Here is a 25,201-nt window from a genome sequence, read left to right on the forward strand (position 1 = left end):
GTACCCCAGTGTTATACAGCGACGGACCCGTCCCCACCAGTACTGTGCCCCAGTGTTATACAGCGACAGACCCGTCCCCACCAGTACTGTACCAGTGTTATACAGACCTGTCCCCACCAGTACTGTACCCCAGTGTTATACAGTGACAGACCCGTCCCCACCAGTACTGTACCCCAGTGTTATCCAGCGACAGACCCGTCCACACCAGTACTGTACCCCAGTGTTATACAGCGACAGACCCGTCCCCACCAGTACTGTACCCCAGTGTTATACAGCGACAGACCCGTCCCCACCAGTACTGTACCCCAGTGCTATACAGTGACAGACCCGTCCCCACCAGTACTGTACCCCAGTGTTATACAGTGACAGACCGTCCCCACCAGTACTGTACCCCAGTGTTATACAGCGACAGACCCGTCCCCACCAGGACTGCATCCCAGTGTTATGCAGCGACAGACCCGTCCCCACCAGTACTGTACCCCAGTGTTATACAGTGGCAGACCAGTCCCCACCAGTACTGTACCCCAGTGTGATACAGACCCGTCCCCATCAGTACTGTCCCCCAGTGTTATACAGTGACAGACCCGTCCCCACCAGTACTGTACCCCAGTGTTATACAGACCCGTCCCCACCAGTACTGTACCCCAGTGTTATACAGCGACAGACCCGTCCCCACCAGTACTGTACCCCAGTGTTATACAGACCCATCCCCACCAGTACTGTACCCCAGTGTTATACAGTGACAGACCAGTCCCCACCAGTACTGTACCCCAGTGTTATACAGACCCGTCCCCACCAATACTGTACCCCAGTGTTATACAGACCCGTCCCCACCAGTACTGTACCCCAGTGTTATACAGACCCGTCCCCACCAGTACTGTACCCCAGTGCCAGCCCAAAATATTCTCTGCACCGAGAATGTAAATTTGTTGGGCAGCATCTAAAATTGTGCTGCTGTTTTTTTCAGCCCAAATGGATAGAGTTTACAACACGGTGAAATCTCAATGTTATAAATTTGACTCTCTGCTGCCGAAACCATCTCAGCTCCTTTGTCAACACTTAACCCACAAAGCTGTTCGTTTTATTGCAGAAGTTGGGCCTGTGATTTGTTAATGCCTTGTGCCTTGAACTGGATGTCTTTACACACGGACTTCTTCAATCTCTCCATCAGCAGCAAAGGCAAACTCTTGTTGAGATGAGGTTCGAACTGGATTGAAAAGACTGTTCATGTCTCAGTTGAGCATAAGAACAATAGTTGTTGTTGGACTCACTTCAATCAGTCCATCTTACTTTCACATCATGGTCAAATAAATGAATATGTCATAATTCACCAAATTAATGGGTCATCTTAATTCAATTCAGCAAAATTATTTCTAATGCTGCTTCTGCATTTCTAAACTCTGTTTTGTTGACAGATCTCCAGCTTTCTGGCTGGCACTGCAGCATTCACTAAACATACCTTTACTCACAGCTGGTAGGAAAGTCCCATTGACCATCCAGGGCGAGCAAAGGTCCACGTCAGCAAATGTAAAGTGCTTATTAACTATCAATTGCCTACAATCCCGAGTCCTTACACATCTGCAATTAGCGTATTAATCACCTTCTGGCTGGGTGCCTGGATTTTTTTTAAATGTGGAGTGAATACATTATTTTTTTAAAAACTAACTTCTCTCTAAATCCTAATGTTGGAAAACAATAGTCAAAACATCCCATAATATGATACTCAATTTAAAGATAATACAAGGGGCATTGACATCACACAGTTGCATTGCAATACCAACAGTTCTCTCCTGCTACACCAAATTATCACACAATACCCACCACTCTGTGGGTTATATACACCGTACAGAGTTTGGCAAAAGTAAGCTTTTCATATTCTGCTGCTTCCACCCCGACTAAAACACAGTTTTAACTCGCTTCATTGGCTGATGGTTTTAAAGGCAAGCATGAAACTGTTTAGGTGGGAAGTGAGTCAGACAAAGGTGTCTTCCGTTTGGGATGTGGCTTTCTGATTAACTGCAAGCTCATGGGATGTAACTGCTCCCTTGGGAGAAGTTAGTTAACGAGCGTTTCAACTTCCAAAAGCCACAGAATGGCCCGCTGGGAGGAGCTGGAAAGCAGGTTGGATTAGTTGGCCGAGTATGGGGAAAGGGGGGTTGGGTTGGGGGGGGGGGGGGGGTTGGGGGGGGGGGGGGGGGGGGGGAAGAGTCCTAACTGTGCATATAAGCAATCAATCAATCACTACGTACAAGATACTCTCAGTATGAGCACATTCAGTCTAGAGGTTTGCAGCATTGAGACAGGCCCTTCGGCCCAACTGCTGCATGATAAATACATTCCCAACTGTTGAACTGAATGCTCCCATTTGACGTTTGGTTTTTGGATATTTCTTCTTTAAGACACCTGTCTAAGGATCGGGCAAGAGCATCACTCCAGGATTAAAGAAGTCAGAGCCAGTTTGAGTTACAAACCATAGCTGACAACAGGAAAAAAAACACAATTACTGTGTGAAAATCAAAAATAGTTCAAATTACAAGCGAAAGGATTAGACGAGGCTGAATATCAGTCGCTCCCACCGTGTTGACAAACTCATCAAGTACACGCCATGCAGTTTGGAATATTTACTTACCAATGTATCTGGCACTATGATTGGACATTGGATTCTCTCTGTCTAGTTTTTATCCAGCTTCATACAGACAACGGGTACATATTTCCCCATTGTCTGCAACATGGATTACATTCCTTCTTTGCCCCAGATTCCAGATCTGCTGCTGATTGTCCCCCGTGTTTAATAAATTAGCTGCAGTTTTGTGTAACTAAGGAATTGGTCCTTGATGCAGTTCCAGGAAAAGTGTGAATGACATCAAAGATAAATCAACAGACACAAAATTGTCATGTTTTGAAAAATAATACTTGCTAGGTGACATCACAGAACACTGACCATACCCTGCAATATTCTAACTGGCAGTTGCAGCAGGAATAAACATTTCTTCAATGTCATTTCATTCACACAGATTCACTCACTTTGGGCTCAGAGATGGCCGTTTTCTCAGCCCAGTTGCGAGGGCCCCCATTCCGTCTCAGTCCTGTGACTGTTGGTCCCCGAATACTCTATCAACAATAAATGAGCTGACTGCCCAGAAGAGTTTAAAGGAGGTAAATCCTCTCCCACCGTCCCTCAGTTTTGAGGGACTAGATTTGGGGTATAGGCTCCTGCCACTCTAATCTCAGCCCCTTACCCCTTCAAATAGTCTGAAGCTGGTCTTCCCCCCTCCTCTTTAGCCTGCCAAGCCTGGGCCCCTGAGTCTTTTGGGTTTGGGTTACTCTCAGAATCTGTCTCCATCCCTCCTCCCTAAACTTTCACACTCAGGATTTCTTGAAGGACTGTACCCACTCTACCAGAAAGGGGACCTGGTTTTGGGGCCAGTTGGGCTCTGGTACCATGTAGCCCATCTTCTAACATTGCCTGGTTCTGGGTACTGGGACTCTCACCCCAGCCCTGGCTAACCCTGCAGTTTTTCCCACTCCTTGCTGTTGCAGTGTAACTTGCCCCTTTGAAGGCGGCGGTACTCACTCTGGGTGATCTTCTGCAGCCCCAGCACGTCTTCGGGGGTCACACTCTCCTTCTTCAGCAGCTCCTCCTCGGTGGTGGCCGCCAGCCCCTCGCTCGGCGGCGCCTTCTTCACCTTCATGCCGACTGTCTCCTGGTTCTTGGCGCTGCTGCTCAGGGCTTTGGTGCCAGAAAAGCTCATGTCTCTCCGGCTCCTTCCCCCACGCCCTGCCCGGAGCCGAGGCTACTGCTCCTTGTGGCGCCGCCTGCCCCGCCGCTGCTGCGGGATCCGCTCGGCTCGGGGGATCGGCTCCGCTCCGGCTGGGGATCCGCTCTTTCCTGGAGCGGATATCAAACCGTTACAATGTATCCAGTGCGGACTCCACCACTGCCCCCCGGGGACACACACTCACCCCGCACTCCACATGGACTCTTCCTCTTTCCCTCCTCCCCCGCAAACATCCCATTCATAAAATTCTATCCCGACAGTAAATGGAGGGGGATTTATCCCCCCTCCCAGCATCAATCCCTTACATTTCTACCCTGCTCCTTCCAATGGCTCCCCCTCCTCTCCTAGCAAATGGTGCGACCCGTTTGCACTACCTGGGCAGAAAATTCATTCAAAAACAAACCAGCTTTAATTCATATTTTATTACTTTAGATTTTTAAGCTGAGCGATGGCAACTGCATTTCGGGGAATTAGATTATAAATTAAATGCGGCCTGTTGCAAGGATAGCAGCAAATGGAGAGTCTGGCAGCCCAAGCAGCCTTAATCTGGGCTCCCTGTTCAGAGCTCCCACTACTGGGCACTGCCCTCTCTACTGGCAAGTGCCTGTTTGGATCTCAGGTGAGGACCTACATGCTCTCCTGGCCAGCCTCCGACCTTGCTCAACCTAAACTGTCCCAACTCGCAGTTCCGTCACCCCCGTCCCCACTGAACAACTATGGCTCCGAGTCCAGCAACGCCTCTTTCTTAAAAATTCTCATCCACCTGTTCAAATCGTTTCCCATTCCCCCAGCCCTTAATCTACCAAGATCTCTGCATTCCTCCAATTCTAGCCTCTTGCGTACCTGCTACATAGGAAAATGGTTGTGGTTGTAGAGGGTCAGTCACCTCAGCTCCAGGACATCTCTGCAGGAGTTCCTCAGGGTTAGTGTCCTAGACCCAACTATCTTCAGCTGCTTCATCAATGACCTTCCCTCCATCATAAGGTCAGAAGTGGGGACGTTCGCCGATGATTGCACAATGTTCAGCACCATTCGCGACTCCTCAGATACTGAAGCAGTCCATGTTCAAATGCAGCAGGATCTGGACAATATCCAGGCTTGGGCTGACAAATGGCAGGAACATTCACACCACACAAATGCCAGGCAATGACCATCACCAATAAGAGACACTTTAACCACTGCACCTTAACACTCAATGGTGTAACCATCACTGAATCCCCCACTGTCAACATCCTTGGGGTAACCATTGACCAGAAACTCAACTGGACTCACCACGTAAACACAGAGGCTACAAGAGCAGATCAGAGGCTAGGAATCCTGCAGCGAGTAACTCACCTCCTGACTCCCCAAAGCCTGTCCACCATCTACAAGGCACAAGTCAGGAGTGTGATGGAATACTCCCCACTTGCCTGGATGGGTGCAGCTCTAACAACACTCAAGAAGCTTGACACCATCCAGGACAAAGCAGCCTGCTTGATTGAAAAAGTTCACACAGCACTATCAAGAGGTGCTATCTTTCAGATGAGAAGTTAAACTGAACTCCCATCTATCATCTCAGGTGGGTAAAAAAAATCCCATAGCCACTATTTCAAAGAGTTGGGCAGCTCCCCACCACCCAGTGACCTGGGACCACTATCTATATCTCAATATTTCTTAAAACAGATTATCTGGTCCTTATCTCACTGTGGGAGCTTTCTGAGCACAAATTGGCTCCAGTGTTTCCTACATTACAAGTGACTACACGTCAAAAGTATTTCATTGGCTGTGAAGCGCTGAGGGGCATCTTGAGGATGTGAAAGGTGCTATAGCAACAGCAACGTATATTTATATATGCAATGGGCTTTTTAAACTGATGTATAAAGTTACCCCAGCATCAACAGGCTGGACTTCCATTGCAGCAATAAGCTGAGAATTTCTGAGATGTTCCAGACAGTGCGCCTATAACACTTGCCTATACGGTGACATTTTTCCCTTATGACTCATTTCATTGCTTATTCTGAACATGGGGAGGTCACCCACGTGTCAACAATTAAGCTCTGAGACCCGAGTTACACAGAGAGGCACGAGGGACCTCAAACTGCTGCCAGGGGGACTGGTCCTAAAATACACACTTGTCCAAATTGGACAATAGAAGAATAGAATAGACATGGAAGTTATAACACAGGAGATCATTCAGCTCATCCGGGTTCTCTGAGTGCAGTTCGTCCTACTCCTCCACCCTTTCTCCACTCGCCTGCAAAATATTCTCCTTCTAATCTAAGCTTATCTAGGTGAACTTTCCTCCACCAGGCAATTCATTCCAAATCGTAACCACCCACTACGTAAAACAGTTTTCTTGTCACTTTTGTCTTTTTGTTAATCACTTTAAATCAATACTACTTCTCATTACAACAGCCAGGGTTGTGGGTATAGGTGGAAGCCAGGACTGAGAACGGTTACTTGCAGTGTGTTCCTTCTCTCTGTAATAGGCACCAAAAATGTCTAAGACAAAACGCTGACATCTGGCTTAATAACTCAGAAGGAATAGGCTGCTCAGCCCCACAAACCTGTTCTTGTCGTTCAATCAGATCCGAATTTATCCATAGAGTCAGAGAGCAATACAGCACGGAAACAGGCCCTTCAGCCCAACTGCACCATGCCGTCCTCCCAGCTAGCCCCAATTGCCCGCGTTTGGTCCATATCCCTCTAATCCTTTCTCATCCATGTACTTACCCAAATGCTTTTTAAATGTTGCTATTGAACCTGCCTCAAACACTTTCTCCGGCAGCTCATTCCATACACGCATCACCCTCTGCATGAAGAAGTTGCCCCTCAGGTCCCTTTTAAATCTTTCCCCTCTCACCTTAAACCTATGCCCTCTAGTTTTCAATTCCCCTACCCTGGGAAAAAGATAATGTGTATTCATCCTATCTATGCCCCTCATGATTTTATACACCTCACTAACCATCGTTGATCTCTATCCCTTGATGCCCTTGGCCAACAAAAAGTTATTGATTTCAGTCTTGGAGAGTTGTTTTCACAGGAACTCTGTGTTACGATGTTGTCTGGGTTGTTTTGAATGTCAGCTTGACTCGGTTGGTCACAGTCTAGGTGAGAGTATGTAGATCAGAAAGTCCGATACCAAGCTGTTACTGTGAATCTATCTGGCATCTAGTGCAGCTCTGAAGGAATGCTGCATTGTCAGAGATGCAATTTGGACAAGATGTCAAACTGCGTGACTAATGGGGGGGACATTAAAGATCCCATCGCACTACTCATAGGTGTCCTCTACTCCTTATCCCTCCCCAAGCCAAATCAATTTGCGCCTGCTCTCCACACGTTACTGTAAAGTTAAAAACCTTTCTCTAGAATGGGATTCAGAGGTTAATTTTAGTACCTCTCTCTCAGTACTACAAATCATGGTATTTATACATTGAGCCATTAGGAATTTGTCATATCCTCTTAATTAATGGCACATCCATCCTATGTCCCTGGAAGCATGGGTCCTCGTCAAAAGCAGAGGGAAGTGCTTGCTTCTAAGGCTCCAGCAATGTTGCAGTATAACAGCCAACTAGAAAGTAAATCAGTGGTTTCCCACTCTTTCCACAGGAACAGGAAGGTCCCACACTATGTTTCACCCCACCCATTCCATTAACATATTCTCAATGTGTGGGAAGCTCACTCACCATTCACCAGTATGGAGAACAATATAGGATGATAAGATCCTGTAAGTACCCCCTGCCCCACACATACACACACAACTGTAGAGTCCCTTGTCTGTTCAAAATCTGTCCAACTTAGCCTTGAATAAATTCAATAACCCAGCCTCCACTGCATTTGGGGAAGAGGACTCCACAGACTAATAACCCTCAGAGAAAAAAGCTCACACCTCTGTCTTAAAAGGGAGATCTCTTATTTTTAAACGGTGTCCCCTAATTTTAGTCGCTCAGACAATAGGAAATATCTTCTTGATTTCCACCTAATCAAGTCCCCTCAAGACCTTAAATATTTCAATAAGATCACCTCTCATTCTTCTGAACTCCAATGGGTAAAGGCTCACCCTTTCTTCATTAGGTAAGCCCTTCATCCAAGGAATGAACCTTCTCTGAACTGCTTCGAATGCAATTATATCCATTTTCGCATAGTACTCCAGGTGTGCTCTCATCATGGCCCTATACAGCAAAACTTCCCTACTTTTACCTTCCATTTCCCTTGCAATAAATAAACAAACAAACAGACCCAGGTCATAACACTGTGGGGAAGCAGGAAAATAGCATTTCAGCTATAGCCCACACAAGCTCCCTGGAAAAAAAATACAATAAACAGGAAGCCAGAACGATGAAACTGATACTCCAGCAGAGTGGAAAGTAACGTGGTCCATTGTGATTCTGTCATTGGACTGAGTCTGTCCTTATCCAGAGTTTACTGCAGAGAAGTGACCAGCTGTTCCCACTGTTGCACATTCTCAGTGACTCTGCTGGTCAGCTTGAAGGCTGTGAGGCAAGAATACTGACTTGCGGTTGAAAAAAGCTGACTTACAAGAGGGGAACTATCCTGGGTGAAACAGCGTCCTCTAATTTATACACAGGGCAGTAGCAATCCCATATACGTACAGGAGGAGGATTATCCAGAGTAAAACACTGTTGCAGTTATATAAGAATTCAATGCAAGAATGTTGCTGTTCCTTGTATAAAGACGACTTGTATTTCTATAGCAGCATTCACATCAAAACATAGAAGACAGGAGCAAGAGTAGGCTGTTCAGCCCTTCCAAGGCTGCTCCACCATTCATTATGATCATGGCTGATCACCCAACTCAATAGTCATCCTGCCTTCCCCCATATCCTTTGATCCCCTTTGTCCCAACAGCTATTTCTAACTGCTTCTTGAAAATATACAATATTCAGCCCCAACTACTTGTGCACTGGCCAATTCCACAGGCTGACCACTCTCTGGGTGAAGCAATTTCTCCTTATCTCATTCCTAAATGGTCTAACTCGTATCTTCAGACTGTCACCCTTGGTTCTGGACTCCCCCGTCATTGGGAACATCCTTCCTGTCTAATTCCTGTCCTGTCGAGGGACCTGGGTTCGATTCCCGGCTCGGGTCACTGTCTGTGTGGAGTTTGCACATTCTCCTCATGTCTGCGTGGGTTTCCTCCGGGTGCTCCGGTTTCCTCCCACAGTCCAAAGACGTGTGGGTTAGGTTGATTGGCCATGCTAAAATTGCCCCTTAGTGTCCTGAGATGTGTAGGTTAGAGGGATTAGCGGGTAAATATGTAGGGATATGGGGGTAGGGCCTGGGTGGGATTGTGGTCGGTGCAGACTCGATGGGCCAAATGGCCTCTTTCTGCACTGTAGGGTTTCTATGATTCGAGTCCTGTTAGAATTTTATACGAGATCTTCCCTCATTCTTCTGAACTCGAGCGAATATTATCCTAATTGACTCAATCACTTCTCATACATTAGGCCAAATATCCTAGGAATCAGTTTGGTAAACCTTCTCTGCACTCCATCCAGAATAAGAACATCCTTCCTCAGATAAGGAGACCAAAACTGCACACCACATTCCAGGTGTGGCCTCACCAAGGACCCTGCATAATTGCAGCAAGACATCCCTGCTCCTGTACACGAATCCTCTTGCTATGAAGACCAACATGAGGTGATTCATTTTGGTAGGACTAATTTAAATGTGGATTACAGGGTCAAAGGTAGGGTTCTGAAGACTGTGGAGGAACAGAAAGATCTTGGGGTCCATATCCACAGATCTCTGAAGGTTGCCACTCAAGTGGATAGAGCTGTGAAGAAGGCCTATAGTGTGTTAGCTTTTAGTAACAGGGGGTTGGAGTTTAAGAGCCGTGGGGTTATGCTGCAACTGTACAGGACCTTGGTGAGACCACATTTGGAATATTGTGTGCAGTTCTGGTCACCTCACTATAAGAAGGATGTGGAAGCGCTGGAAAGAGTGCAGAGGAGATTTACCAGGATGCTGCCTGGTTTGGAGGGTAGGTCTTATGAAGAAAGTTTGAGGGAGCTAGGGCTGTTCTCTCTGGAGCGGAGGAGGCTGAGGGGAGACTTAATAGAGGTTTATAAAATGAAGGGGATAGATAGAGTGAACGTTCAAAGACTATTTCCTCGGGTGGATGGAGCTATTACAAGGGGGCATAACTATAGGGTTCGTGGTGGGAGATACAGGACGGATATCAGAGGTAGGTTCTTTACGCAGAGAGTGGTTGGGGTGTGGAATGGACTGCCTGCAGTGATAGTAGAGTCAGACACTTTAGGAACATTTAAGCGGTTATTGGATAGGCACATGGAGCACACCAGGATGATAGGGAGTGGGATAGCTTGATCTTGGTTTCAGATAAAGCTCGGCACAACATCGTGGGCCGAAGGGCCTGTTCTGTGCTGTACTGTTCTATGTAACATACCATTTGCCTCCTTTACAGTTTGCTGCACCTGCACGTAGGACATCCCAAAGAGGATGAAATACTTTTGAAGTGCATCGTTGTAAGAAACATAGCAGCCAATTTCTGCACAGCAAGATCCCAAAAACAGCATTGTGATAACAAGCAGCTAATTTGTATAATGATTTGGCTGAGAGATAAATGGAGAAAATGTCACTGCTCCTCTTCGAATACTGTCATGGGATCTTTTATGTCCACGTTAGAGAACAGACAGAATCATGGTTTAAAGTCTCATCTAAAATAAAGCAATATACCTGGTAAAGGACGCTCCAGGAGGTGGACTATCCTTGATAAAGTGCAGTATGTTACTATATATATATATATATATATATACACATCAGTGAACAGTCACATTAAAAGGAATGGCTAAGTCAGGTTGATGCATGACTTGAAGATGATGGTGATCCATGGATCTACTGTCCTTCTCCTGGTAGGTGGTGGAGATTGCATGTTTGGGAGGTACTACTGAACAAGCTTTGTCAAACGGGCTGTAATATGTTAGGACTGAAGTTGATGAAGACAGCTGTGTGTTCACTTTCACTGTCTAAGGTATTCACAGTGGCAACCAGTGCTGTTTCAGCGCCAGGGACCCGGGTTCGATTCCCGGCTTGGGTCACTGTCTGTGTGGAGGTTGCGCGTTCTCCCCATGTCTGCGTGGGTTTCCTCCGGGTGCTCCAGTTTCCTCCCACAGTCCAAAAGATGTGCTGGTTAGGTGCATTGGCCATGCTAAATTCTTCCTCAGTGTACCCGAACAGGCGCCGGAGTGTGGTGACTAAGGGATTTTCACAGTAACTTCATTGCAGTGTTAATGTAAGCCTACTTGTGACTAATAAACTTTAACTTTAAAACGTACCCTGGCAAAGGTCACTGAAATTACTACAATACCCAGAGGCAGAATTACTGTTTTCTAACCTCCTCTATAAACCCCCCTATTGGAACAGTCCAAATAAAAACAAAACACACAAACAAACAAAAAATGCAAAACAGGAAATGACCTATTGGTTCAATCAGCTTGTCCCCTATAGTCATTCTGCATCATCACACTCACTCCCCACATTATTAAGAGCAACATAAGAGAGGTGGGAAACAGAGACAAGAGACAAACCAGGCCAATTTAGGAAACCAATCTGGAAAACTCCTCTCTGCATCCATGTTCATAGAATCCCGACAGTGCAGAAGGAGGCCGTTCGGCCCTTCGAGTCTGCACCGACCACAATCCCACCCAGGCCCTACCCCCACATATTTACCCGCGAACTACGCATCTCAGGGACAATTTTTAACCTGGCCAATCAACCTAACCCACATCTTTGGACATGTTATTGATCAAAATGAGTCCAGATCAGATAGGGCCTGACTTGCTTTGCAGAATACATTTCCCTTGTACCTCAGCCATCGACAGGACAGTTCTTGCTTGAAGAAATTCAGCAAATCAATGTCCACTGCAAGAATTGGCAGCCTGTTCCACAGGTTCACTGTTCTCTGGAAAAAGAAGAATCCAACCTAGTCCTGCCCTTAACTTGTAATCATGACTCCTGATCTTGAATAATCTAGCAAGTTGAAGTAATTGGCCTCCAGAGAGGTCAATTCAATATTTTATAAATCTCAATAAAATCACCCGGGTCTACGCTTCTCTACAGAATACAGACCCAGCTCTCCAATTCTATCTGGGTAATTAAGATAAAAGCAAAATACTGCTAATGATGGAAATCCAAATTAAAAACATAAAATGCTGGAAATACTCAGCACGTCTGCCATTGCCTGTGGAGAGAGGAACAGATAAAGTTTCAGGTCAATGACCGTTCATCAAAACCAAGATTTCCAGCATCCACAGTACTTTGTTTCTGTATTAATGGATAAGTAAGATGTTTTCAACAATGAATTAGTCTTGTGACACTTCTCTGCAGCCTTCCCAAAACTACAATAACCCTCGTCGTGTGAGGAAACCCAAACTGGACACAGTATTTATTCTATCTGTAGCTTAACCAAGGTCTTAAACAAGTTAAAATATCATGCTTTGCTTTATAAATCTTAATTAATACTTCTGTCATTATAATCTAATTACTGTGTTCAGATCCTACAATTCTACTCATCATGCAGCGGGAATTCATTAGCAATAAACACAGTAATACTAAATACTACTTATAAGATTGAACATAACATTTACTTTGTAATAACTCCTCTTAATTAAAGGCCTCACATCAGGGAGTTGGGTGGTCAGGAGGAAAGAAAGGGACCAATAAAGAAATTGGGGAAAAAATTGTGTGAGAGAGAGAGAAAGAAAGAGAAAGAGAGAGAGAAACAGAGAGCAAGATCCAGCAAAGCAGAGAAGGGAGAGGAAGTGACGAGTGGCACACATGGTAAGAGATGACAGATAGTGAGACAGATGGGGTAGAGACAGGAGATGGCGAGGAAGGAGGGGCAGGGGACTGGTACAGTAAGAAAGAGAAGGAAGGGGGAGACAGACCACCAGAAGAAGAAATAACTATATGCAAGGAAATGATTTAATCTCCAACTTGGTGTCTTCTTTTATTGGTTTCTGAACATTTCAGCAAATGGTTGAAAAGGTACATAAACAAAGATGCAGTTCCCCTAGAAATACTTTTACACAAAATCCAATCGGAAAAACAGAACAAACACACATTCTGACATTTAACATACCTTCATATCCAGTATCTTCTTGCACTTATTATATGAAGGTAAGCTGCTGCGTCTGATGTGTGTACAACCCAAGGTACTAACACCGCCGCAGGAACAGCACAGGGATTGTGGCAGATACCACAGTAAGCAAAAGGGTTTAGGTTCCTGATGGCCTATGGTTCGAGAAATGTCCTGTATAACAAGACACAGCCATCAGAAGGAACTGACTTGTTCTGTGTGGAGTTGGTCAATCTCTTCTTTGATACCAAGTATAAATTGTATCAACAACCTAAATTCTGGCCAGGCATTTGGGGGGACAAGCAATTGCAGAACATTTGCAAAATAGGATGAGTTGGTTGTGATGCTTCCTGTAGCTGAGTAGCCCATCTGCCTCGTATATTAAGAATGTCTGGGGTTAGAGGACTGTAAGCATCTGCAGGGCTCCATTCCATGATGATTCCATTGCATTGAGGAAAGAGAACAACAACTCCCAATAAATTAAACTCTCAAAATCTAAAACATTTACAACCCTTTGAGCCCTATCATTCAACATTCTTTGATAATTGGATGTGCCAAGTCTGTGAGCAGCCGTTAGTTGCTCAGAATCAGTGCACCTCCTCCTCAATCCACCTTCTTTCTCCATTTAAGGTCCTTGCCAGTTTTCAACAGAGACAGCACAATGGGGACACACATTGGCAGAAACAAGGGGATGTAAATGGCAAACTTCTGATCATCTGGGAAATATAGGAGATGGAGCAGAGATGGATCGAAGAAAGCTTTTTCAGACGAGGTGATAGCCTCTTTGCTGGCCTGGAAAGCTGGAAATAGTCTTCCAGCCTCGAGCTCCTCAAGCGATCGCTGAACAGAAGCCACAGCATTGAATACCTGCAAAGAGAGAGTGTGTCTTGGATGAAAGAGTGAAAAGATAAGAAAATTAAAGATCCTACTGGAAAAGGAAAAAGAGGCACTAAAATGTGGTTAAACACACAGCCTACTCATTCCCATAGGGCATAGAGGGAGATCGTTCAACCCAATGCCCCTGTGTCAGCCCATAAAAGAGCTATCCAATTAATCACAAAACGCTGCACATTCCTCATAGCCCTCCAAAACTTATCTTTCAAATATTTGTCCTTTTGCCTGCTATTCAACCTGCTTCTGCACCCTCTCCATCAGTGCTGTCCAGATTGTAACAACTGGCTGTTGGAAAAAGAAACTTCCTCCTCTTCCCACTGATCCTTTGCAAATTACATTAAATCTTCGCCCACTGGTTACTGGTTTTCCTGCCAGTAGAAACAGTTTCTCCTGACTCACTTTAACAAATCCCTCATCATTTATCTCGTTTGGAGTTATTGCCATTTGTTCCCAATCCTCCCCTTTGCAGTTATACTGATCCTCTGACTGAAAGAGGAGCAGTTACTCGAAGACAAAATCCTCTCCCATTTCCATCTCTTCTGTCTTGAGCTAGGGAGCTTCCAAACAGATCAGTCTCTTCAATAGGATTCTTGTCCCATTTACAGTTTTTTTACAACAGGAAGGTTTTTACACAGAGGGTGGTGGGGCCTGGAATGCACTGCCAAGTGAGGTGGTTGAGGCAGTTACGTTAGCCACATTTAAGACTTATCTTGATAGGCTTATGAACAAACGGGGAATAAAAGGATATAAGCGGTTGTAGATAGGACAACATGATTGGCGCAGGCTTGGAGGGCCGAAGGGCCTGTTCCTGTGCTGTACTGTTCTTTGTTCATTTGGCAAAGTGCTCAAAATATGAACACAGGTGGGGCCTGCAATGCCCCTCTGCCGTAAGTTAATGACTGCATAGAAAAAGTCAAATGTTAATAAAGGGAGTGGTTAGGATTGGGAATACACTCCCTGCTGATGGTAGATTCAATGGTGGCTTCCAAAGAGGATATTGGATAATTATTTAGAGAAAAGCGTTCGGGGCTATGGGGACAAGTCGGGGAAGTTAGACTAGGTGAGCTCTGCTTGCAGTGAGTCGGCACAGAGTAGACCAGCCAAAAGTCTTCTTTCAGTGTTGTAAGCATCCTATAATTTGATGCTAGGCCTGTGGAACTGCACACCAGCAAAGAGCAGGCCTTCCAGACTGGAAGGAAGAACAGCAGAATTTAAAACTAAGTTTGTTTGGCTCAAACTCACCTCAGAGGCGATGTTATCATTAATCACGATGTTTCCAATTTCATCGAGGAGCTGAGCTAAGGAAGTCAGCGTGTTTGTTGCGGTGGCTATGTTCTCCACTGTCCTTATCCACAGCAAGCGGTCGGTCTCCCAGTCAGTGACTATCATGTTCCCGGGATTTTGGACAAGGGATTCGGGAAGGGACTGCACTTTCTGAATACCCAATAATAACCTGTCGAGAGAATGAGGGGATGCAGAGTGAGAGAGAAAGCAAACAAATCAATTAGCTTTGTGCAGCAGGACCAGACACACAGCAGTTCAGACAGTTGTGTATAAAGATTAAACACAGACCTCACTGACACATGCACAATGGTAGCCCCAGCAAGTGAGACGAGTGCTCTCATTCTGTCAGTTGGAGGCGGCAGTCTACATTTTAACACCTCACCCCAGCTCAGGGTTTGTGTGTCACTTTATTATATTGGTGGGCTATTGAGCTAAGTGTCACTTTTTTGTTTTATAATTTGGGTCGACAGTGTTGTGTGTAATGCCCTATGTTAGGGGTTCAGTGTTTTAACAAAAAGCAAATAGGTGGTTTGCACAGGTAGATTCAAATTAGCAACAGATTTATTCCAGGACTCTTGCCTGTACAGAGTACAAATTGAAGTAAAACTGAAGCTTCTGCAATCACCCGCGTGATATCACCATTAAATCAAGTGTTCAGCTCTTAAAGCAACCTGCAACCACTTAAATATATAACACCCCTCCCCCTTTGCTTCTGTGGTCAGAACAAATTACTATGATGTTATACACAGGATCAATAATACTTCAGACACAGTACGGTGCATCATTAATCATTATAAACAGTCAATAAGAAAGTCAATCAGGAGGATGTTTATTCCACTTTGGTTATATGTGAAGCTCTGGAATCTGGCTGTCCTTGACCCGAGAAGCACGATTTGGAACTTTAGCAGACACCTCTTCTCCTGGAACTACTACAACATTCTAACGTGGTATAGTAACAGAGACACAATCATCAGGCAACTGAGAGTTAACTAAGTCTTCTGTAGTAGCGTTCACAAGATCAGGAACTAAAGAAGTTGGTATTTCTGGAGATAATTCAGAGAAATAATTTTAAGATTACATCAATTGGTCAGTATAGTGTCGCCAAACTAGTTCATCATTGGTTTGAACATCATTGGTAAGAAATTGGATCTGTTTTTGCTAAAACTATGGTTGGTACCTATTTCTCTCTCGTGGCATTATTGTGCACTGACACTCAATTTCCTTGTTGAAGGAGGCAGCATGGTGGCACAGTGGTTAGCACTGCTGCCTGAACGCCAGGGACCCGGGTTCGATTCCCAGCTTGGGGCACTGTCTGTGTGGAATCTGCACGTTCTCCCCGTGTCTGCGTGGGTTTCCTGCGTGTGCTCTGGTTTCCTCCCACGGTCCAAAGATGTGCAGGTTAGGTGAGTTGGCCATGCTAAATTCTCCCTCAATGTACCCAAACAGGCGCCAGCGTGTGGCGACTAGGGGATTTTCTTAGTTACTTCTTTGCAGTGTTAATGTAAGCCTAACTTGTGACTAATAAACTTTAAACTTTGAAATGAGCGTTATTTTGCCCTCAATTCTCATCCCACAACTTGAGATTGTTGTTGACATTCTACGATAGCTAAGATTTCTGGAGGTAATAACAAACTAAAAATAGTTCTCGGATAACCGTATAAGCAAAGGTAGCAGCCCAGATTTAAAACGATCTCCAACAGGAGATATCCAGTAACTCTGGGTTATAATAGTTGGGATGAAGGCTACATTTGCCCTCTTGCTCCCTGGGCCTGGAAGGTGAATTATCAACCAGAGCTCCTGTTCCTGCTCATTACATGGTTAGTCCTGCAGCAAAGTGTCCATGAAAATCCAGATCGGGAGGGCATCTATTCCTCTTCGGTTGCATACAATGTTCTGGAATCTGACTGTACACAACCTGATAAGCTCGATTTGGAACTTAAGACATTTCTTCACCTAGAGCCAAAGTGTATCATTCTCACTCGGTATAGGAGCGTAGACACAATCATCAGGCAATTCAGATTCAACAAGTCTCCCGTAGTAGCGTTCACAACACTAGGAACTAAAGAATTTGGTGCTTCTGGAGATGATTTGGAGAAATCATTTTGAGATGATAACAATTGGTCAGCACGGCGTCGCCAAACCAGCTCATCCTCAGTTTGAACCGTGTCAGAAACTATGGCTGCTACCCATTTCTCACTCGCTGCATCATTACGCACAAACACACAATCTCCTTGTCGAAATGAGCTTTGTTTTGCCCTCACTTCTTGTCTCGCAACTTGAGAATGTTGCTGACACTCCACTGTCGCTGAAGATTCTGACAGTAATAACAAATCAAACATAGTTCCCAACTTTCTCTTTAAGAGCCGGAATGTAGGTGAACTTTGGGTAGTTGCATGAGTCGTGTTTCTATAAGATGCCAAAAAGATATGCACATAATGTGATAACAAACCTTGCTCTCTTCAACCTTATAAAGAACGTTTCAAGGGATACCGAATACCATTCACTTTGAGATAATCCTCAAACTCTTGTGAAGTAAACTGTGAACCATTATCACTCACAATCTGTTCTGATTGTTAAATCTTGCAAAGATTGGTCAAGTTTTTCAATATTTGTTCCGATGTAGTAGATCTCATGGTAACTTCTGGCTACTTTGAAAGTGCATCAATTATGACTGAGAACATGTAACCCTCAAACAGACCAGCAAAATCTAAATGCCATCACTGCTATGGTACTTCAGGCCACTCCCCAGGATGTAACGGAGACAGTTGTGTATTTCTTAGTCGTGCACTGTCCCACTTTTTCTTCAATCTGAGCATCCAGATCCAGCTACCAAAAATAACCACGACCTAATTTCTTCATCCAGACTATATCAGGATATCCTTCATGTAATTGTTCAAGAACTCTTCCATGCAGATTAGGAGGAATAATCACTCAGATTCCCCACAATGGATAACCACCTTCAACAGTCAAGTTAAGCTTTCTTGACACACATGGTTTGAAATCAGGATGCAAACGATGCTTTCCAGCTATTGTTCCATTCAGTACCATATCCATCACCTTCCCCATGACAAGATCATGTCTGGTATGTCTCTGAACATGAGAAGATGTCACATTGATTTACTAGTGAAAAATAAAGAATATTACCAAAGTCAGTTGATGGCATCTGCTCAACAGGTCAAGATAAGTGTGATGATGCCTCAGCATTCGCATGGCACTCTGCTTGACGATACTTTATATCGCAAGAATGCGCAGATAAGACCACTGACTATCTTTGCAATCAGCTAACAGCCAACAATGGCATGCCTTTATATGGCCAAAAATAATGATCAGTCAATAATAAAGAACAAAGAAAAGTACAGCACAAGAACAGGCCCTTCTGCCCTCCAAGCCTGTGCCGATCATGCCATAATTAAAATAAACCTTCTGTCCTTCTTCGGTCCGTGTCCCTCTATTCTCTCCCGAATCATGGACCAATCCAGATGCCTCTTAAATGTTGCTATTGGCAGCGCGTTCCAGGCACCCACCATTCTCTCAGTGAAAAACTTCCCCCGCACATCTCCCTTAAACTTTCGCCCTCTCACCTTGAACCTGTGCCCCCTTGTAATTGACACTTCCACCCTGGGAAAAAGCCTCTGACTATCCACCCTGTCTGTGCCGCTCATAATTTTGGTAGACCTCCATCAGGTCTCCCCTCAACCTCTGTCTTTCCAGTGAAAACAATCCTAGTTTATTCAACCTCTCCTCATAGCCAACACCCTCGAGACCAGACAACATCCTGCTGAACCTTTTTTGCATTCTCTCCAAAGCTTCCACATCCATCTGAGAGTGTGGTGACCAGAACTGCACGCAATACTCCAAATGCAGCCTAACCAAGGTTTTATATAGCTGCCACATGATTTCCCAACTCTTGTCCTCAATGCCCCGGCTGATGAAGGCAAGCATGCCAAATGCCTTCTTAATCACCTTGGCCACCTGTATTGCCACTTTTAGGGAACTGTGGACCTTCACGCCCAGATCCCTCTGTATGTTAATGTTCCTCAGGGTTCTGCCATTTACAGTATAATTAAGACAAAGAAACATAGAAAATAGGAGCAGGCGTTGGCCATTTGGCCCTTCGAGCCTGCTCCACCATTCAATATGATCATGGCTGATCATGTACTATCAGTATCCCACTCCCACTTTCTCTCCAAACCCCTTGATCCCTTTAGCCACAAGGGCCACTTCCAGTTCCCTCTTGAACATATTTAACGAAATGACCCCAACAGCTTTCTGTGGGAGAGAATTCCACAGGTTCACAACTCTCTGAGTGAAGACGTTCTTCTTCATCTAAGTCCTGAATGGCTTACCTCTATTTTTAGACTGTGACCCTTCGTTCTGGACTTCTCCAACATTAGGAACATTCTTCCCGCATCTAGCCTGTCCAGTCCCATCAGGATTTTATATGTTTCTGTGAGATTCCCTCTCATTCTTCTAAATTCCAGTGAGTACAAGCCCAGTCGATCCAGTCTCTCTTCATACATCAGTCCTGCCATTCTGCGAATCAGTCTGGTGAACTTTAGCTGGACTCCCTCAACAGCAAGAACGTCCTTCCTCAGACTAGGAGACCAAAACTGCACACAATACTCAAGGTGTGGCCTCACCAAGGCCCTGTATAACTGCAGCAAGACACCCTTACTCCTATACTCAAATTCTCTTGCTATAAAGGCCAGCGTTCCATTAGCTTTCCTCACCGCCTGCTGTATTTGCATGCCAACCTTTAGCGACTGTTCCACGATGACACCCAGGTCACGTTGCACTTCCCCTTTTCCTAAATTACCACCATTCAGATAATAATCTTCCTTCCTGTTTTTGCCACCAAAGTGAATAATCTCACATTTATCCACAGTATATTGCATTTACCAAGTATTTGCCCACTCAGCCAGCCTGTCCCAGTCACCCTGCAGCCTCTTAGCATCCTCCTCACAGCACACACTGCCACCCAGCTTAGTTTTTTTGGAGATATTGTATTCAATTCCTCCGTCCAAATCATTAATGTATACTGTGACTCGCTGGGGTCCCAGCACTGAACCCTGCGGTCCCCACTAGTCACTGCCTGTCACTCTGAAAAGGACCTGTTTATTCTCACTCTCTGCTTCCTGTCTGCCAACCAGTTCTCTATCCACATCAATACATTACCCCTAATACCATGAGCTTTAATTTTGCTCACTAATCTCTTGTGTGGGACCTTGTCAAAAGTCTTTTGAAAGTCCAGATACACAACATCCACTGGTTCACCCTTGTCCACTCTAGATTTGTCAAGCACAATTTCCCTTCACATCTAAATTTGATCCTCCAAAATGCATCAACTGCAATTGTCCGGATTAAACTGCATCTGCCATTTCTGTGCCCAAGTTTCCAATCTATCTATATCCTGTTGTATCCTCTGACAATCCCCGGCACTATCAGCAACTCCACCAATCTTCGTGTCACCTGCAAATTTACAAATCAGACCCACCACGTTTTCCTCCAGATCATTTATATACACTACAAAGAGGTCCCAGCACTGATCCCTGCGGAACACCACTAGCTCCATTCTAAGATCTCCATTCTGAAAAACACCTTTCCACTGCTACTTTCTGTCTTCTGTAACCAAGCCAAGTTCTGTATCCATCTAGCCAGCCCACCGCGAATCACATGTGATTTTGTACCAGTCTGCAATGTGGGACCTTGTCAAATGCCTTACTAAAGTCCATATAAACTACATCTACAGCCCTTTCCTCTTCAATTATGTTTGTCTCCTCTTCATAATGTGAAATGATGACCATATAAATAATGCAAACCAAAAATTATACTCATGCTTATTTTCTAGCTAAGCATAGTTAAATTCAGCCCTCCTCAGGGTAAGCGAAGCAAAAGCTATTGGTTGTTCTTTTCATAGAACATTACAGCGCAGTACAGGCCCTTCGGCCCTCGATGTTGCGCCGGCCACTGAAACCAATCTAAAGCCCATCTAACCTACACTATTCCAATATCATCCATATGTTTATCCAATGACCATTTAAATGCCCTTAATGTTGGCGAGTCCACTACTGCTGCAGGCAGGGCATTCCACGCCCTTGCTACTCTCTGAGTAAAGAACCTACCTCTGACATCTGTCCTTTATCTATCACCCCTCAATTTAAAGCTATGTTCCCTCATGCTAGCTATCACCATCCGAGGAAAAAGGCTCTCACTATCCACCCTATCTAATCCTCTGATCATCTTGTATGCCTCTATTAAGTCACCTCTTAACCTTTTTCTCTCTAACGAAAACAACCTCAAGTCCCTCAGCCTTTCCTCATAAGACCTTCCCACCATACCAGGCAACATCCTGGTAAATCTCCTCTGCACCCTTTCCAATGCTTCCACATCCTTCCATAGAACCATAGAAAATTACAGCTCAGTAACAGGCCTTTTAGCCCTTCTTGTCTGTGCCAAACCATTTTTTGCCTAGTCCCACTGACCTGCACTTGGACCATATCCCTCCACACCCCTCTCATCCATGAACCCGTCCAAGTTTTTCTTAAATGTTAAAAGTGACCCCGCATTTACCACTTTATCCGGTAGCTCATTCCACACTCCCACCACCCTCTGCGTGAAGAAGCCCCCCCGATAATGCGGCGACCAGAACTGTACGCAATACTCCAAGTGCGGCCGCACCAGAGTTTTGTACAGCTGCAATATGACCTCATGGCTCCGAAATTCAATCCCTCTACCAATAAAAGCTAACACCATACGCCTTCTTAACAACCCTATCAACCTAGATGCCAACTTTCAGGGATCTATGCGCATGGACACCAAGATCTCTCTGCTCATCCACACTACCAAGATTCTTACCATAGCCCAGTACTCTGTATTCCTGTTATTCCTTCCAAAGTGAATCACCTCACACTTTTCCGCATTAAACTCCATTTGCCACCTCTCAGCCCAGCTCTGCAGCTTATCTATGTCCCTCTGTAACCTGCAATATCCTTCCGCACTGTCCACAACTCCAACGACTTTAGTGTCATCCGCAAATTTACTAACCCATCCTTCTACGTCCTCATCCAGGTCATTTATAAAAATGACAAACAGTAGTGGCCCCAAAACAGATCCTTGCGGTACACCACTAGTAACTGAACTCCAGGATGAACATTTCCCATCAACCACCACCCTCTGTCTTCTTACAGCTAGCCAATTCCTGATCCAAACCGCTAAATCACCCTCAATCCCATGCCTCCGTATCTTCTGCAATACCTTACCGTGGGGAACCTTATCAAACACTTTACTGAAATCCATATACACCACATCAACTGCTTTACCCTCATCCACCTCTTTGGTCACCTTCTCAAAGAACTCAATAAGGTTTGTGAGGCATGGCCTACCCTTCACAAAACCGTGTTGACTATCCCGAATCAAATTATTCCTTTCTAGATGATTATAAATCCTATCTCTTATAATCCTTTCCAAAACTTTGCCCACAACAGAAGTAAGGCTCACTGGTCTATAATTACCAGGGTTGTCTCTACTCCCCTTCTTGAACAAGGGGACAACATTTGCTATCCACCAGTCTTCTAGCACTATTCCTAGAGACAATGACAACATAAAAATCGAAGCCAAAGGCTCTGCAATCTCCTCCCTAGCCTCCCAGAGAATCCTGGGACAAATCCCATCCGGCCCAGGGGACTTGTCTATTTTCACACTTTCCAGAATTGCTAACACCTCCTCCTTATTAACCTCAATCCCATCTAGTCCAATAGCCTGTATCTCAGTATTCTCCTCGACAACATTGTCTTTTTCCTGCATGAATACTGACGAAAAATATTCATTTAGCGCCTCTCCTATCTCTTCAGACTCCACGCACAACTTCCCACTACTGTCCTTGACTGGCCCTAATCTTACCCGAGTCATTCTTTTATTCCTGACATACCTATAGAAGGCTTTAGGGTTTTCCTTGATCCTACCTACCAAAGACTGCTCATGTCCCCTCCTGGCTCTTCTTAACTCTCTCTTTAGGTCCTTCCTGGCTAACTTGTAACTCTCAAGCACCCTAACTGAGCCTTCACATCTCATCTTTACATAAGTCTCCTTCTTCCTCTTCACAAGAGATTCAACTTCTTTAGTAAACCACGGTTCCCTCGCTCGACCACTTCCTCCCTGCCTGACAGGTACATACTTATCAATGACATCCAGTAGCTGTTCCTTGAACAAGCTCCACATTTCAATTGTGCCCATCCCCTGCAGTTTCCTTCCCCAACCTATGCATCCTAAACTTCGCCTAATCGCATCATAATTTCCTTTCCCCCAGCTATAACTCTTGCCCTTCGGTATATACCTATTCCTTTCCATCGCTAAAGTAAAGTCACCATCACCAAAGTGCTCACCTACCTCCAAATCTAACACCTGGTCTGGTTCATTACCCAGTACCAAATCCAATGTGGCCTCGCCTCTTGTTGGCCTATCTACATACTGTGTCAGGAAACCCTCCTGCACACATTGGACAAAACTGACCCATCTAAAGTACTCGAACTGTAGCTTTTCCAGTCAATATTTGCAAAGTTAAAGTCCCCCATAACAACTACCCTGTTACTTTCGTTCCTATCCAGAATCATCTTTGCAATCCTTTCCTCTACATCTCTGGGACTTTTCGGAGGCCTATTGAAAACTCCCAACAGGGTGACCTCTCCTTTCCTGTTTCTAACCTCAGCCCAAGGCATAATGTGAAACTACTGTCGCAGTAATGGTAGCTTTGGATTAAAATGAACCAATACTTCAGATTTCTGAAAAGCATCTTTGACATCCTTGTATGCTTTCTCATAATCTGTTGTACAGTCCCATGACTGTCCCACACCTAGTAAATCATGCAATGGCTTCAATAATGTAACTGAGTTAGGAACAAATTTGCCATAATAATTTACGAAACCTAGAAAGGACTTGAACTGCGTCACATTTGTTGATGCTTCTTTTTAGGTGCTCAATGTAGGCCTTTACTATCAATAACGTGACCCAAATACTGGACTGACGTTTGGAAAATGTCACACTTTCCTTTCTTGATATGCAGACCATGCACTTGAAGACGTTCAAATGTTGCTTCTAAACTATTTAAGTGCTCCAAGTGTTCACTGGACCCTGCAATTAGAATATCATCTAGATAACATTGTACACTGGAGAGACCACTCAAAATCTGATCCATTGGTCTTTGGAATAGGACTGGAGCAGATGTTCTTACAAAAGGTAATCTTTTCTAATGAAAAAGACCTTTAAGTAACAATGATAAACAATGGTTGAGATTCAGCCACTATATTCATGTGTAAATTTGCTTGTGAAAGATGAATCTTGCTGAATTTCTGCCGACCAGAAGATTTATTTGGTGATAAGCCAGCAAATAAATCTTCAACAACAAAAAGTGGATACTGATCAGAACACAACACTAGATTTAAGATTGTTTTAAAATCACAAATACAAACTGAAACATCTAGTTTCATGACAGGTATGATGGGGGTAGCCCAGTCGCTCATTGCAACCAGCTCTAACACACCAGTGTTAAGAATCATAGAATCCCTATAGTGCAGGAGGCGGCATTTCGGCCCATCGAGTCTGCACCGACCACAATCCTAGCCAGGCCCTATCCCCGTAATCCCACAGCTGTGGTAACAAGTGCTACTAATTCTTCTTTGACCTAGGGATGGATTTTTATGGCACCGCTCTTACTTTGAATCTTTTTGATTGACTATTCAGCTTTATCTCGAGTTTCACTTCAACTCCCTGCAATTAGCCAAGTGTCTCTTCAAATACACCCTTGCAGACACTGTACGTCTGTTTTGGCATCAACCAAACCGTTGACAGCACACCAGTTAAGCTTTATCTTCTCCAACCACGACCTCTCAAATACAGCTAGAAAATTACCACGGACCACATTGAGAAGCAACTCTGCTGTTTGGCCACTGAACTCAACGTTGACCATGACGTAACTTTTTAAAAGCACGATCTCTTCAGTGTTTCGTTTTAGTTTATTTATTAGTGTCCCAAGTAGACTTACATTAACACTGCAATGAAGTTACTGTGAAAATCCCCTAGTCGCCACACTCCGACACCTATTTGGGTACACTGAGGGAGAATTTAGCATGGCCAATGCACTTAATCAGCAC

The 25,201-nt window shown here is 44.7% G+C and overlaps 2 protein-coding genes across 2 annotated transcripts in view; both read right to left on the reverse strand.

Annotated features, from left to right (window-relative positions):
* The window catches only part of unc119a1 (unc-119 lipid binding chaperone a1), a 47,576-nt gene extending 43,670 nt beyond the window's left edge, over positions 1-3,906 (reverse strand). The window contains exon 1 of the mRNA XM_078224585.1: positions 3,575-3,906. Within this exon, the coding sequence (XP_078080711.1) occupies positions 3,575-3,752 (178 nt within the window). The 5' untranslated portion in view covers positions 3,753-3,906. The remainder of the gene's footprint in view (positions 1-3,574) is intronic.
* An 8,814-nt stretch (positions 3,907-12,720) lies between these two features.
* The window catches only part of pigs (phosphatidylinositol glycan anchor biosynthesis, class S), a 61,655-nt gene continuing 49,174 nt past the window's right edge, over positions 12,721-25,201 (reverse strand). The window contains exons 10-11 of the mRNA XM_078224571.1: positions 15,015-15,225; positions 12,721-13,745 (exon numbers count right to left, since the gene is read on the reverse strand). Coding sequence (XP_078080697.1) covers positions 13,482-13,745; positions 15,015-15,225 — 475 coding nt within the window. The 3' untranslated portion in view covers positions 12,721-13,481. The remainder of the gene's footprint in view (positions 13,746-15,014; positions 15,226-25,201) is intronic.

The sequence above is a fragment of the Mustelus asterias genome, chromosome 12 (assembly GCF_964213995.1).
Source record: "Mustelus asterias chromosome 12, sMusAst1.hap1.1, whole genome shotgun sequence".
In the NCBI taxonomy this organism is placed as follows: Eukaryota; Metazoa; Chordata; class Chondrichthyes; order Carcharhiniformes; family Triakidae; genus Mustelus; species Mustelus asterias.